General features: G+C 46.4%; 1 protein-coding gene across 2 annotated transcripts in view; it reads right to left on the reverse strand.

The window, feature by feature from the left end:
- The window catches only part of BABAM2 (BRISC and BRCA1 A complex member 2), a 271,976-nt gene that overhangs the window by 65,198 nt on the left and 190,541 nt on the right, over positions 1-16,237 (reverse strand). For both annotated transcript variants that reach the window (XM_056568576.1, XM_056568575.1), the window contains exon 8: positions 7,727-7,826. In XM_056568576.1, coding sequence (XP_056424551.1) covers positions 7,727-7,826 — 100 coding nt within the window. The remainder of the gene's footprint in view (positions 1-7,726; positions 7,827-16,237) is intronic.

Genomic DNA, 16,237 nt, shown 5'->3' on the forward strand with positions numbered 1-16,237 from the left:
CGGAAGAAGGAGTACTCACGGAGGTGAAGCCGACCTCAGTGAGGAAGGCTGGGGAGTGCTGAGGACCCGGGAGTCTATTTCCACCTATACCTCCCGGGTAAAAAGTCACCTTCGAGAGTATGAAGACGCCTGTAAGGCCATCAGGAGGCTCCGAGAGCAACTGCGGTGTGCCCGTGCCAGAGCCAAGGTTACTCCTAAACGGAAAAAAACTGAGATCCAGTCAGAGATAAAAAGACTTATGGCTGACATGCAAGTTTTGGAGGAGAGGAGAGGAGAATTACTGGAAAAGAGTGGTCCATTTAAAGAAAAATTGGAAAATGAGGAGCGCTTCAGGGTGACAGAAGAAGAAAAAAATAAAAGGTTGATGGGGCTGCAACCTGACAGCCAGGTGGATGATGTGGAGGAGATGGAGGAAGAACTACAGCCAGATCCACCTGGTGGCCTGCGGCAACAGCAGCAGGCCCCGTACAGTGGGCCCCCTGCACAGCAGCCAGCAGTATCACCTGCCGACTCAGGGGAGGACAGTGACAGCAGCTACCAGGGAGGGGCGCTAATGGCCCAGATCCGCATGTTGGAATCCCCAGTGTGTCCTCAGAACCTGGTGTTTGGAGATGAGCTCCCAAATGAGGCACCTGGGGATAGGAAGAAAAAGAAGAAGACCAAGCCAAAGCAGCAAGAAGTGGTGAGTTACATCTACACCCCCTCCCTGTAAATCCTGAGTCGGCCGCAGGGTCAGCTCATTGTGCAAGCCCCGTTACCCAGCCCAGCCCGTGTTCTGTGGTGCAAAGGTGCGGGGAGAGTACAGATACTAAAAGGGCGCAGAGCTCCATGCCTGTTTGCAGTAACAGGGATGGAGCAGAGAAGGCATCGGCCGAAAGGCCGTACAGTGAGGGCGGCCCAGCAGTGGGCAGAGAGGCAGACTCCGGTGCTGTAGTTCGCTCCCCTGCGGGAGAGGGGGGTGACTCAGTGCCGGAGGTAGTAAAGGGCATAACGGACGCTCCCAAAAGTGAAGAAAAACGTTTGTTTTGCATTGGTGCCGCTGATCCCATTGATCAGCGGCGCCATGAAAAGACTGGAGATGATGCTGATGAGGCGGAGGGCACTAATAAGAACAGGGCTGGGGCCTCCTCTAGACCAGGCAAGCATGCTGCCCGGTCCCTTAAAGGGCCAGCGGAGGTTGTCCCAGCCCTAGTGCCCCGTGATGCTGAGGCAAAACGGGAAAAAATGGCATCATCATCATCGTTTGCCGGATTATCTGTTTCTGGTCCAGCCAGTGTGAATGAGAAGGTAAATTGGGGTACGGGGTGTATGACTGGGGAGAGGATGGAGGTTAATGTTATTGGAGAAGGTGATTTTGCTGTTGCTGAAATTAGGGGTGGTGATGGGACTACAGATGATGTTATTGGAAACAATGTTGTTGGGGGAAGTGCTAATGTTGTCATTGGGGGTGGTGGGGATGTTGTCATTAGAAGTGGTGTAGGTGTAGGGTCTGGTCCGGTTGCCCCCCCAGTGGTGACAGACCATAGGAGTTATGCCAATGTCACTGCTGGGGGAAGTAGAATACTTTCCTCGTCTCCTGACTCTAGGGACGGTTTATTGTAGCGACGTCTCCTGGAGGCTCTGAAAAAGGGGGAAAGGTCGATTAATGTAGAGGGTAGAGCAGTTGATCTGTCCTTCTGGGTAGAGAGACACGGTCTCTCTGCCTTCCAAGAGGAAAGAGGGGGCGATACTGTGTGGTCCCTCCCAACAGCCGGGGCAGGTAGTAACCGTAGGAATGTGTTCCGTCTTCGGTGGCAGGGCGAAGATATGTGTCCTTCTAGGACCAAAGTGGTTGAGCTCTTGCTAAAGATGGGCTTCAAGGCAGTTGATATCTTTGCCTTGATACATCCCTACGGTGCTCCTGAATTCGATATCAGTTTTGTTCGGCCAGAGGGGCTTGAGCTTTTCTGGTCGAATTATGAATTAGTAAAGAATGAGCCTGGCTGGCGAGACTTTGCCGTACAGGCATTGTCTCGTCAAAACGAAATCAAGAGAGTGACCGTTTTGACCCGTAACGAATCCCTCTCTTGTGTTGACATCATCACCTGGTTAGGACATAATGGCGAGGTAATGGGGGTCCCGCAGAAGAACAGGGACAAGTTCGGCATCTGGTCAGGAGCCTGGACATTTTTGGTAAAACTTAAACGTTCAAGAAATACAGTTACCCATATTCCATCCTCTGCCTTTCTCGGTAGGGATCGTATCCAGATTTTCTACCGGGGTCAGCCGAAGCTCTGTCACAGATGTGGTGACCCCACACACTTCAGTGCAAACTGTACGGTACAGAAATGTGCCTTGTGTGGGGGTGTAGGCCATCTTGCCGCATCTTGTGCAGAGATTAGGTGTCATCTGTGTGGTGACTTAGGTCACCCATTCAGTCGTTGTCCTCGTTCTTTCGCTAATGCAGTCTTGTCCCCAGCGGGTGAAGATCACGAGTCGGAATCTGCTGGGGAGGGGACTAGCAGGGGTGGAGGAACTGAGGGGTCAGTGAGGAACAGCAAGAGAAAGACACCAGCCCAACTAAGACGTCTTGATAAACGCCAAAGGGATAGGGTGATGGGGAAAGCCCGGGTTACTGGGACGACCTCTCATTCTGTCCCAGAGGCCAACCTTGCTGCTGAGACCCTGAGGGATGGGGAGCTGAATGAGGAGGTCAGGAGGATCCAGAATGAGGAAGGTGCCATCTCCTCAGATAGCGTGGAGGAGGATGATGGAGGATGGCAGAAGGAGAAACGAAAGCGGGGTACAAGTAGAAAAAAAAAAAGGGAGATTTAAGATCTTCTCCCACCCTGGTCCAGGTGCCAAAGGAAGGCAAAACTGACTCCCCTCTGGTTGGCCTTTCCAATCGATTCCGACCCCTCAGGGACATCTCCTCCTCTTCTTCGGAAGGGGAGGATGAGGGGGAGGTGGCAGAGGGGCTTCCAGGGGACGCCGAGTCCTCTTCCCCTGGGGAGGTTATGTCCTCGGGGGAAGGGACTGGCCTAGAATCCGGAGACGAGGAAAGTAAAACGACGTCTGGTGAGATGGACACTTCCATTTCTCTAAAGAGGGTGAAGAGTTCTTCTGATGTGGAGGGTGAGAAGGGGAGTGGGAAAAAGAAAGCTGTTTAACTCAATCACCCTCGATGGCGGCACCCTCTCCGTTGACGCTGGCGTCCATTAATGTCGCCAGCATTACGTCAGATACAGCTCGTTTTGCTGCCTATGATTTTTTTGCCCATATAAATGCTGATATTTTATTTTTGCAGGAGACCAGGCTAACAGATATGTCATCTATCTACAAGGCTAAAAGAGAGTGGAGGAATGGGCCCTCCTACTGGTTTCTTGGGGCCCAGCCGTATAGCGGAGTGGCGGTCCTTTTTACCGCAGCGGTAGAATGCCGACGGGTTATCGAGTTAGAAATGGGGAGGTGCCTGATCTTAGATGTCCTCATGAGGGGACAAGAACTTCGCCTTATTAACATCTACGGCCCACAGTCTAAGTGGGACCGGAAGTGTCTCTTTATGAGGATCAAGCCCTATCTTTTTACAAGTCGGCAGGTGGTCTTTGGAGGGGACTTTAATGCTGTCACGAGGCCCCAAGACAGGGGAGGTGCCAGAGACAAGCTGACTTATGATACTGTCGCCCTTAATAGCATAGCGAGTGAGGCTCGCCTGGTGGATGTCCACATCCGGCACACCCCATGCCACGCGGGATTCACCTATCATAGGGGTAGTTGTAGGTCTAGGATAGACAGGTTTTATTTAAAGAAGGAAGCCGTCTCTTCAGTAGTGTCTGTTGTTGAGGTGGAGTTCTCTGATCACTGTTTAATTTTGTTTTCTCTGAATGTCACAGAGACCCCCCGGATGGGCAGAGGCTATTGGAAGCTGAATTCGTCTCTCTTGGAAGAAGCAGAGATAAGACAGTCCTTTGAGGATTTTCTTCAGAGCCAGGTACCATTGCTGGGCCTTTGTAGCAGTAAGTCAGAGTGGTGGGAGATCTTCAAGGAAAGGGTTGCGAGATTCTTCCGCCATCTCTCGGCCTCAGAAGCCTAAACAGGTACCGCTTGTACCAGGGCCTGAGGAAGAAACTTGAGAACCTTGTCTCGACTGGAGGTAGTCGTGATGATATCTCCAGAGTGAAGTCCTTGCTGATGAAGTGCCAGTACGATAGGCACGCATCTTTGGTTTTTGAGAGGGATTACGGGAAGTACCGCTCGCCCGACCCTTACAGAAACTGCAAGATGTCAGTGAATAGTAAAATAGTCTCAGGACTGATTGATAGTACGGGATCCTTGAAAAGGTCCAGATCAGGGATCCTGGAGGTCGTCAGATCCTTCTACTCGCACCTCTTGGGAAGGAAGGATCTAGATCGAGATAAGGTATCAGCTTTCTTGGCTAAAACCGTCCCTGAACCAGGAGTAGGCCCCTCTCTTGACGTTTTGACAGAGATGATCCGGGAAGAGGAAGTCAGGATGGCTATTGATGGGCTTGCCCTCAAGAAGTCACCCGGTCCGGATGGCTTAACATCTGAGTTCTATAAGACCTTTAAGGACACTTTGGTTCCCCTCTTGACCACGGTTTTTAATGAGTGTCTATCTTCGGGCACTCTGCCAAAGTCAATGAGGAGGTCAGCGCTGATCATCCTGTCAAAGGGTAAAGACCCGTCCCACATTGAGAATTGGCGTCCCATAGCACTTCTCAATGCGGACCGAAAGATTCTGGCAAAAGTGCTGTTTAACCGGCTGGTGGAGTTTGCACCCCGGCTCCTTTCGGGGGCTCAGCATTGCTCTGTTCCGGGCCGCAGTACATTTAGTGCTGTGCTCAGTGTCCGAGAGGCTGTGGAGCAGGGTAGGGCTGGCCACTGGAAGGGGTACTTGCTGTCCTTGGATCAGGCAAAAGCGTTTGATCGGGTTAACCATGAGTACCTCTGGTCTGTCCTTCTGAGATATGGTCTGCCAGGGGGGGGTTTGTTGATTGGCTTAAGACCTTGTATGTAGGGGCAGAGAGTTTCCCGCTTGTGAATGGTTGGATTGGCCGCTCTTTTGAGGTTGGGTCTGGTGTCCGTCAGGGTTGTCCTTTGAGCCCTTTGCTGTACCTGTTTGCAATCGATCCTTTCCTTAGAAAGATTGATTGTGGACCGTTGGCGGGGGTGAGAATGGACCTGGTGGTGCCGGATTCGGCTCTGAGGGCAGTAGCGTATGCTGATGATGTCACCGTGTTTGTCTCCTCACAAGAGGAGGGCAGATGGGTGATGTCAGAGGTGGACCGCTACTCTGAGGCATCCGGGTCCAAGATCAATCAGGATAAGTGTGAGAGTCTCTGGCTGGGAGGGGGAGATCCTGATTTTGATCTCCCGGACGCCCTTCCTCGGCATCGAATTTGGTCAAGGGGATTACCCCAAACAAAACTGGGAAAGCAGGCTTAAGATCGCCGCTCAGAAGGTGGATCAGTGGAAGGTTTGGTCTTTGACCCTCCGGGAAAGGGTTAACCTGATGAAAACTTTCCTGTTCCCTTTGCTGATATATCTGGGCAGTGTATGCATGTTGCCAGAACCTCTTTGGACCCGGGTCTACAGTGTGTTCTTCCAAATGTTATGGGGGAATAGACTGAACCTAGTGAAGAGGGAGGTTACTTACCGTACGAGGAGACTAGGGGGGTTGTGTATGGTCAACCCTGTGGTGTTCTTAGTGAATACCTTTCTTAAGACCAATATAGCAAACCTCTGGTCAGAGAGGGCTCCTCCGTGGGTATCCTCCTGTAGGGGATGGTTTCGGCCTTTCTTCCAGGAATGGGAGACAAGAGGGCAAATGAAGGATCTTCACACACAACACACGGACATCTCCCGGCTTATGCTACCCCGGTTCTGAAGGTTATTCGTCGGTGGGGTCTGGGGATGTGGGAGATTAGGACTCTGTCGAGGAAATTCCTTGACAAGAGGGTCCTGTCTTCTCATTTCCAGAGGCCATTGGCATTCAAGGACTGCCCAAGTCGGGATCTGGAGGTGGGTTTAGAGCTTTTGAATTCTATCAGGATCCCCTTGAAGTTTTGGGACTTGACTTGGCGCTGCTTCCATGGGAAACTGTGTGTGAGGGACAATCTGAAGTGCAGGAGCTCTGATGACCGGGGATGTCCCCGCGAAGAGTGTGGAGGCATGCTGGAAAGCATGGAGCATTTTCTGCTTCATTGTCCCTTTAACACAGAGGTTTACAACAGGGTGGGCGCTTCCATTGGTTGGCCTCGGATGGCCAGTCTCTCCTATGCGGAATTGGCCTATGGGGCATTCAGAAACCTTGGAGGCTGGGACCGGTGCACTTTATTCCTAGTCAGCTCAGTGGTCAGGTATTACACGTGGAACGCACAATGTTTAGTGTAGACGCAGCGTAAAATCCTCCCTGTGGGTGAGGTGGTTAGGAACATTCTAGGTGACCTGGTGAAGGTGCGTTCTCTGGAGTACGAGAGGCTGGGTGCTGGCAGGGCCTCTCGTCTGTGGAGGGGCTCTGCCTTTAAAGTGCCTTAGCCTGTTGTCTCCCCCTGGTGGTGGGCTGATGCTGGCACATTAGTCTTTTTGTTTTGTGCTGTAGATATATGGTGATATAGGGCTTGCAGGCACTGAACTTGAGCTTTAGGGGTTTGTGTGATTGAAAAGCCTTCTTGTTGTTTGTTGTTTGGTTTGTATTATTTTGTATATATTTGTTTTGTTTGTACATTTATTTATATGTGTATATATGTATATATATTGTATTTTTTTTTTCTAGGGGTTGTGTTGTGTTGGGGTTTAGTGTTAGGTTGGGTGGTGGGTAGATGGGGGGAGGGGGGTTTCTGTGTGGGACTTTTTATTTAAAAAAAAATAAAAAAAATCCTGGACTGGTTCATGGACGTCTGTTATCATGTACTGGGGGCATGGGATGCGGGACCAGCACAGGGCCAAAAAAAACTAAAACATTGTATATTCTGTTTTTCTGTTTGCGGTGTTTGTTGGTGGTTTGACACATATTTATTATTTTGGGTGGGGAAATGCAACCGGACCAGTTTTTAGTTATTATTGTTGTTATTATTATTACTGTAAGTATTATTATTATTGTAGAGTGTTTAGTAGTTGTTGTTATAGCGGTGTGTTTGGTGAGAATGAGGCTGGACCAGAAGATACTTGGTTGGACATTTTTGGACTAATATGGACTCATTTTTGTATATATTATACAGGTGTATGTTGTTTGTGTTATGGTGATGTTTGTTCTTTTTGTAATGTTTTATATTTTTTAATAAAAGATCTACAGGATATAACTCAGGATCAGTACAGGATAAGTAATGTAATGTATGTACACAGTGACCCCACCAGCAGAATAGTGAGTACAGCTCTGGAGTATAATACAGGCTATAACTCAGGATCAGTAAATTATATTTAGGTATAAACAGAGTACAGCTCTGAAGAAAAATAAAGGGTATAATTCTAAATAAGTAACGTAATGTAGCTTAGTTATAATGCCAGCAGGGTTGGTCCAAGTTATCTGAGATTCTGTGGGGAAGAATCTCACATTCAGAGGTATGGAGATCAGCTCTGCTAGGTCCTTATTGTGAAAAATAACAATCAAACTACACAACATATATAAATTGGCCAATGGTTTTGCTGTTCTGCTAAAGGGTCTCAGAGCTGCTTTATGCTTTAAAAAACAAAAGTAACACACATAAAACAATTGTCATCGAGCCTACCTTATTGGTCAGTAGCTGACAGACCTGAGGCACGTAATCTATCAGACAGCCGCCGCTTGGGAAAGCTGGGATGTGAAGAGCGGAGGAACCCCCGAGAGCGCTGCAACAAGACAAATGTATAACCGTTATGTCACAGAAAATAGGAAAATCACAGCAGAAACACAGAACAAAACAAAAGTGCAGACCAATGTGCTAAAGTGACATCAATACCATTGCTGTAATGTGAGATACATTCAGAGCTTCATACATTTATCACAAGACTCATGATATTACTGTACTCAGTACTGATCCTGAGTTATATCCTGTATTATACTCCAGAGCTGTACTCACTATTCTGCTGGTGAGGTCACTGTGTACATACATTACATTACTTATCCTGTAGTGATCCTGAGTTATATCCTGTATTATACCCCAGAGCTGTACTCACTATTCTGCTGGTGAGGTCACTGTGTACATATATTACATTACTTATCCTGTACTGATCCTGAGTTATATCCTGTATTATACTCCAGAGCTGTACTCACTATTCTGCTGGTGAGGTCACTGTGTACATACATTACATTACTTATCCTGTACTGATCCTGAGTTATCTCCTGTATTATACCCCAGAGCTGTACTCACTATTCTGCTGGTGAGACCACTGTGCACATACATTACATTACTTATCCTGTACTGATCCTGAGTTATATCCTGTCTTATACTCCAGAGCTGTACTCACTATTCTGCTGGTGAGGTCACTGTGTACATACATTACATTACTTATTCTGTACTGATCCTGAGTTATATCCTGTATTATACTCCAGAGCTGTACTCACTATTCTGCTGGTGAGGTCACTGTGTACATACGTTACATTACTTATCCTGTACTGATCCTGAGTTATATCCTGTCTTATACTCCAGAGCTGTACTCACTATTCTGCTGGTGAGATCACTGTGTACATACATTACATTACTTATCCTGTACTGATCCTGAGTTATATCCTGTATTATACTCCAGAGCTGTACTCACTATTCTGCTGGTGAGGTCACTGTGTACATACATTACATTACTTATCCTGTACTGATCCTGAGTTATATCCTATTATACTCCAGAGCTGTACTCACTATTCTGCTGGTGAGGTCACTGTGTACATACATTACATTACTTATCCTGTACTGATCCTGAGTTATATCCTGTATTATACCCCAAAGCTGTACTCACTATTCTGCTGGTGCCGCCTTGATTGCATTCATTTCATCTGGTGGGATTGAGCACCCATATCAGGACTATGCTGTACCCATATTGTATGTTGTGTAGGTTGTAGATGATCAAAGTCAATAAGGTGTCTTAGCTGTGCTGGGTTTTCATCATTCTTTGTACTTTCGTCCCTTCTCCACAATTTGGGTGGGCTTGATGTCCCTTCTGCAGGGTTTGAGTGGGCTTGATGTCCCTTCTGCAGTGTTTGGGTGGGCTCGATGTCCCTTCTGCAGTGTTTGGGTGGGCTCGATGTCCCTCTTGCAGTGTTTGGGTGGGCTCGATGTCCCTTCTGCAGTGTTTGTGTGGGCTAAATGTCCCATCTGCAGTGTTTGGGTGGGCTCGATGTCCCATCTGCAGTGTTTGGGTGGGCTCGATGTCCCCTCTGCAGTGTTTAGGTGGGCTTTAAGTCCCTTCTTCAGTATTTAGGTGGACTTGATGTCCCTCTTGCAGTGTTTGGGTGGGCTTGGCACCACTTTTGCAGAGTTTGGGTGAACTCTGTGTCCCTTCTGCAGAGTATGGGTGGGCCTAATGTCCTTTCTGCAGAGTATGGGTGGGCCTAATGTCCTTTCTGCAGAGGTTGAATGGGCTTAATGTCCTTTCTGCAGAGTTTGAATGGGCTTAATGTCCTTTCTGCAGAATTTGGGTGGGCTCAGGGTCCCTTCTGCAGACTTCTTGCAGGTTTTGCTTTCGTGTTGGAGGTGATGTCATCTCGCAGGTGGAAGGAATCCGGCCTTGTCTCTCTATTGAGCACAATGTGGATCAGTCAGTGTTTACAAATATGGCTGACTCATCGGTGTGTGTGACCTGTGTCCTTAGGATGCCTCCACCTACTTACTGTCTTACGCTGAACATTACACTATTCCTTACACAGCCACAGACCCTTATGCCATTCAGGGCTTGGAAAAAGATGTGTGTCATTATAATGGCGGTCATGCCCTGAGTAATAGATAACATATTACTGAAGCGGCTCGGACGAGGATAATGCAAAGTAGGTGAGTACCTGATGGGCCTCCTTATAGCAAGTAGGCACGGGGCAAGACCCCTGGTGACCAGTAGACCCCCCCATGTGAATATCATGTGTGCCTATTGCAATCTAAGGGTGCCCAAACTTGTATTGAGGGGTCCAATCGGGGGACCCCCCTATGACCTTCCGTGATGCACTTTAAGAGGCTCAGGCCCGGTCCCCTGGCACCTGTGGGCTCAGCCCCATCTATAATAACATTTCCCATTTGGAGGCACAATGTCGGGCTGTTCCTGCAGAGGAGCCACCCGCTCATTATATGCCGGGCGGCCGCTTATCTGCATTTATACATATGTTTATAGTGCGGGGTGTGGACCAGGCCGCTGACTCAGCCGGCAAATATGTTTTTTAGAAGGGCGCGGAGCGACATATGGATGAGGTCAGAATTCTTGTCAAATTACAGGTTACATAGAATAACACATGATCTACCCCAGTGCAGAGCATCGCCATGTAATGTGGAGAACAGGGGGCGCAGGGGTCTGGGGTCCTGGATTAGGATACTACAGTTTTCTGCATATGATACAATTCTGCTGTCATTGTTGAGTTCTCTAGGATTCCTATATAAGTAGCAGATGCAGGGTGACAACCATTATTAGTCATAGCACACACGGGGGTTGTCAATCATTTTATATACCGATAGAGGGGATATCTCTCGTTTCACTGTGGGTGTCAGTCTTTACTCTTTTTCTGATCATGAATCAGGAGGCCAAGGATGAGCAGGGCTCTGTAGCTGTCATCTCAAGTGGCACCCCGAAGGACCAGTTCTTCTTCAATTTCTTCAAGGATTAATAGGGAATCATATAGCAGCCCTAAATACACATCAACAGAAGCAATGGGGAGTATAGGGTCTGACTATTCCTGATCCCCTGACTGGTACTTTGGAGGATGCACTTTCCTGGTTTCATTGTTCCCAGTTATAACAAGACACAGTGACAAATATCATACTATCACATCTGATGCCAGGTAACACTGAGTCATGTCTGGCATCAAGGATCAAAGAGTCACCTGATGCCAAGTATCATACAATCATGACAGATGACAATGTAAATATTGCTGGGGGGTTGGGATGTGATCCCTGAATGTGATTACTGCTGAGGGGGATGAGATATGAACCCTGAATGTGATTACTGCTGAGGGGGGATGAGATATGAGACCTGAATGTGATTACTGCTGGAGGGATAAGGTGTGAGCCCTGAATGTGATTACTGCTGGAGGGATGAGATGTGGGCCCTGAATGTGATTACTGCTGAGGGGGATGAGATATGAGCCCTGCATGTGATTACTGCTGAGGGGGATGAGATATGATCCCTGAATGTGCTTACTGCTTTGGGGATGAGATATGAACCCTGAATGTGATTACTGCTGGTGGGATAAGATGTGGGCCCTGAATGTGATCATTGCTGGAGGGATAAGATGTGGGCTCTAAATGTGATTACTGCTGGGGGGATGGGATGTGATCTCTGAATGTGATCACTGCTGGGGGGATGGGATGTGATCCCTGAATGTGATTACTGCTGGAGGGATAAGATATGAGCCCTGAATGTGATTACTGCTGAGGGGGATGAGATATGAGCCCTGAATGTGATTACTGCTGGAGGGATAAGATGTGGGCTCTAAATGTGATCACTGTTGAGGGGGATGAGATATGAACCATGAATGTGATTACTGCTGGAGGGATAAGATGTGGGCCCTGAATGTGATCATTGCTGGAGGGATAAGAGGTGGGCTCTAAATGTGATTACTGCTGGGGGAATGGGTTGTGATCCCTGAATGTGATCACTTCTGGGGGAATGGGATGTGATCCCTGAATGTGATTATTGCTGGAGGGATAAGATATGAGCCTTGAATGTGATTACTGCAGGGGGTGATGAACTGTGAGCGCTGAATGTAAATATTGCTGAGGAGATGAGGTGTGGTCCTTGAATGTGATTACTGCTGATGGGATGAAATGTGGGCCTTGAATGTGATTACTGCAGGGGGTGATGAACTGTGAGCACTGAATGTAAATACTTCTGAGGGGATGAGGTGTGAGAGCTGAATGTGATTACTGCTGAGGGGGATGAGATGTGATCACTGAATGTGATTACTGGTGAGGGGATGAGATGTGAGCGCTGAATGTGATTACTGCTGAGGGGATGAGGTTTGAGCGCTGAATGTGATTACTGTAGGGGAGATGAGATGTGAGCCCTGAATGTGATTACTGCTGTGGGGAGAAGACGTAAGCTCTGAATGTGATTATTGCTAGAGGGGGGCTGAAATGTTAGCCCTGCATTAGTTTAAATAGCTAACATTAATTTATATGCATTGTGCGTTGCTTGAATATAGCAATAGTCGTTTTGGTAGAGGTGCCCCAAGGTAATTTTTTTACCCAAGGATACCTCTAATGCTAAGAAGGTTGAAAACACTGATCTATAGGAACCCTCAATTACACATTTCACTGCAACCCTAGCAATTTACCCCCAACTGGCACCTCGGAGGACCAGTTCTTGTTAAATTTCTCCTAGGTTTAATAGGGAAACATATAGCAGTCCTAAATACACACCAATAAAAAGGGGGTACAGGGTCTTACTATTCCTTATCCTGGTTTCATTGTTCCCAGTTATACCAAGACATAGTGACAAATATAATACTATCATGTCTGATGCCAGGTACCACTGAGTCATGTCTGGCATCAAGGATCAAGGAGTCACCTGATGCCAAGTATCATACAATGATCACAGAATTCCAAGGTGTCTTGTCACATTCAACTATTTCATAATATTAACTCTTCGCTGTCACAAAGATGTCTTCTGTGATATTTATACGGGGAGGAGATTATTTATCTTGTTTTTCACACCTCAGACCTAAAATAACTGGAGAGGAAACCAAAGCAAACACAGGAAGATGAGCCCCGGCCTGCATGTCAGCGGAGCCAACCCTTAACTGTCCTGATAGCAGACCTTCCAAAAACACTGCATCCTGGGGATAGAGTAGCAGAATGCAGATTTCTGAGCAAGACAAATGTGATATGTTAGAGTCCATAGCTGTGTTTACAAACTAGGGAGCCTCCAGCTGTTGGAAAACCACAACACCAAGCATGCCCGGACAGCCTTTGGAGTGGTAGTTTTGCAACAGCTGGAGGCACCCTGGTTGGGAAAAACTGGCCTATATAATACAGGATCAGTACAGGATAAGTAATGTAATGTATGTACACAGTGACCTCACCAGCAGAATAGTGAGTGCAGCTCTGGAGTATAATACAGGATATAACTCAGGATCAGTACAGGATAAGTAATGTAATGTATGTACACAGTGACCTCACCAGCAAAATAGTGAGTACAGCTCTGGGGTATAATACAGGATATAACTCAGGATCAGTACAGGATAAGTAATGTAATGTATGTACACAGTGATCTCACCAGCAGAATAGTGAGTACAGCTCTGGAGTATAATACAGGATATAACTCAGGATCAGTACAGGCTGTAATGTAATGTATGTAGACAGTGATCTCACCAGCAGAATAGTGAGTACAGCTGTGGGGTAAAATACAGGATATAACTCAGGATCAGTACAGGCTGTAATGTAATGTATGTACACAGTGACCTCACCAGCAGAATAGTGAGTACAGCTCTGGAGTATAATACAGGATATAACTCAGGATCAGTACAGGAAAAGTAATGTAATGTATGTACACAGTGACCTCACCAGCAGAATAGTGAGTACAGCTCTGGAGTATAACACAGGATATAACTCAGGATCAGTACAGGATAAGTAATGGAATGTATGTACACAGTGACCTCACCAGCAGAATAGTGAGTACGGCTCTGGGGTATAATACAGGATATAACTCAGGATCAGTACAGGATAAGTAATGTAATGTCTGTACACAGTGACCTCAACAGCAGAATAGTGAGTGCAGCTCTGGAGTATAATACAGGATATAACTCAGGATCAGTACAGGATAAGTAATGTAATGTATGTACACAGTGATCTCACCAGCAGAATAGTGAGTACAGCTCTGGACTATAATACAGGATATAACTCAGGATCAGTACAGGATAAGTAATGTAATGTATGTACACAGTGACCTCACCAGCAGAATAGTGAGTACAGCTCTGGAGTATAATACAGGATATAACTCAGGATCAGTACAGGCTGTAATGTAATGTATGTAGACAGTGATCTCACCAGCAGAATAGTGAGTACAGCTGTGGGGTAAAATACAGGATATAACTCAGGATCAGTACAGGATAAGTAATGTAATGTATGTACACAGTGTCCTCACCAGCAGAATAGTGAGTACAGCTCTGGGGTATAATACAGGATATAACTCAGGATCAGTACAGGATAAGTAATGTAATGTATGTACACAGTGACCTCACCAGCAGAATAAGGAGTACAGCTCTGGAGTATAATACAGGATATAACTCAGGATCAGTGCAGGATAAGTAATGTAATGTATGTACACAGTGACCTCACCAGCAGAATAGTGAGTGCAGCTCTGGAGTATAATACAGGATATAACTCAGGATCAGTACAGGATAAGTAATGTAATGTATGTACACAGTGACCTCACCAGCAGAATAGCGAGTGCAGCTCTGGAGTATAATACAGGATATAACTCAGGATCAGTACAGGATAAGTAAAGTAATGTATGTACACAGTGACCTCACCAGCAGAATAGTGAGTACAGCTCTGGAGTATAATACAGGATATAACTCAGGATCAGTACAGGATAAGTAATGTAATGTATGTACACAGTGACCTCACCAGCAGAATAGTGAGTACAGCTCTGGAGTATAATACAGGATATAACTCAGGATCAGTACAGGATAAGTAATGTAATGTATGTACACAGTGATCTCACCAGCAGAATAGTGAGTACAGCTCTGGAGTATAATACAAGATATAACTCAGTACAGGATAAGTCAACTGTATATACATACAATATCTCATCTTTCCTGTAATTTATATTTAGATATACAGTGGGGGAAAAAAAGTATTTAGTCAGCCCCCAATTGTGCAAGTTCTCCCCCTTATAAAGATGAGAGGCTGTAATTGTCACCATAGGTTATAACCTCAACTATGAGAGACAGAATGAGAAAAAAAATCCATAAAATCACATTGTCTGATTTTTAAAGAATTTATTTGCAAATTATGGTGGAAAATAAGTATTTGGTCACCTACAAACAAGCAAGATTTCTGGCTCTTATAGACCTTTAACCCCTTAAGGATCGGGGTTTTTTCTGTTTTAGCACTTTAGTTTTTTCCTCCTTACCTTTAAAAAATTATAACTCTTTCAATTTTACACCTAAAAATCCATATGATGGCTTATTTTTTAGGCCACCAATTCTGCTTTGTACACAGTATTTTTTTCACCATCTTTATTCTGTAGGTCCATACGATTAAAACGATCCCCTACTTATGTAGGTTTGATTTTGTCGTACTTCTGAAAAAAATCATAACTACTTGCAGAAAAATGAATATGTTTAAAATTGTCATCTTCTGACCCCTATAACTTTTTTATTTTTCCACGTTTTGGGCAGTATGAGGGCTAATTTTTTGCGCCGTGATCTGAAGTTTAGCTTCACTTTAGAAGCGGCGATCAACTTTGACCGCCGCGTCCTAAGGGTTTATAGCGCGTGGCACCGCAATCAGTGCCGCGCGCTATTAGCCACGGGTCTCGGCCATTGTTAGAGGCTGGGCCCGACCCGCTATGACGCGAGGCCATGCCATGGTGTTCTAGAACGGGAGCGGACTCATGACGTACCGGTACGTCATGGGTCCTTCAGAGGTTAAGAGTCTCCTCTGTCCTCCACTCGTTACCTGTATTAATGGCTCCTGTTTGAACTTGTTATCAGTATAAAAGACACCTGTCCACAACCTCAAACAGTAACACTCCTAACTCCACTATGGCCAAAACCAAAGAGCTGTCGAAGGACACCAGAAACAAAATTGTAGACCTGCACCAGGCTGGGAAGACTGAATCTGCAATAGGCAAGCAGCTTGGTGCGAAGAAATCAACTGTGGGAGCAATTATTAGAAAATGGAAGACATACAAGACCACTGATAATCTCTCTCGATCTGGGGCTCCACACAAGATCTCACCCTGTCGTGTCATAATGATCACAAGAACGGTGAGCAAAAATCCCAGAACCACACGGGGGGACCTAGTGAATGATCCACAGAGAGCTGGGACCAAAGTAACAAAGGCTACCATCAGTAACACACTACGCCGCCAGAGACTCAAATTATGCAGTGCCAGACGTGTCC

This window comes from Hyla sarda, chromosome 3 (assembly GCF_029499605.1).
Source record: "Hyla sarda isolate aHylSar1 chromosome 3, aHylSar1.hap1, whole genome shotgun sequence".
Lineage (NCBI taxonomy): Eukaryota > Metazoa > Chordata > Amphibia > Anura > Hylidae > Hyla > Hyla sarda.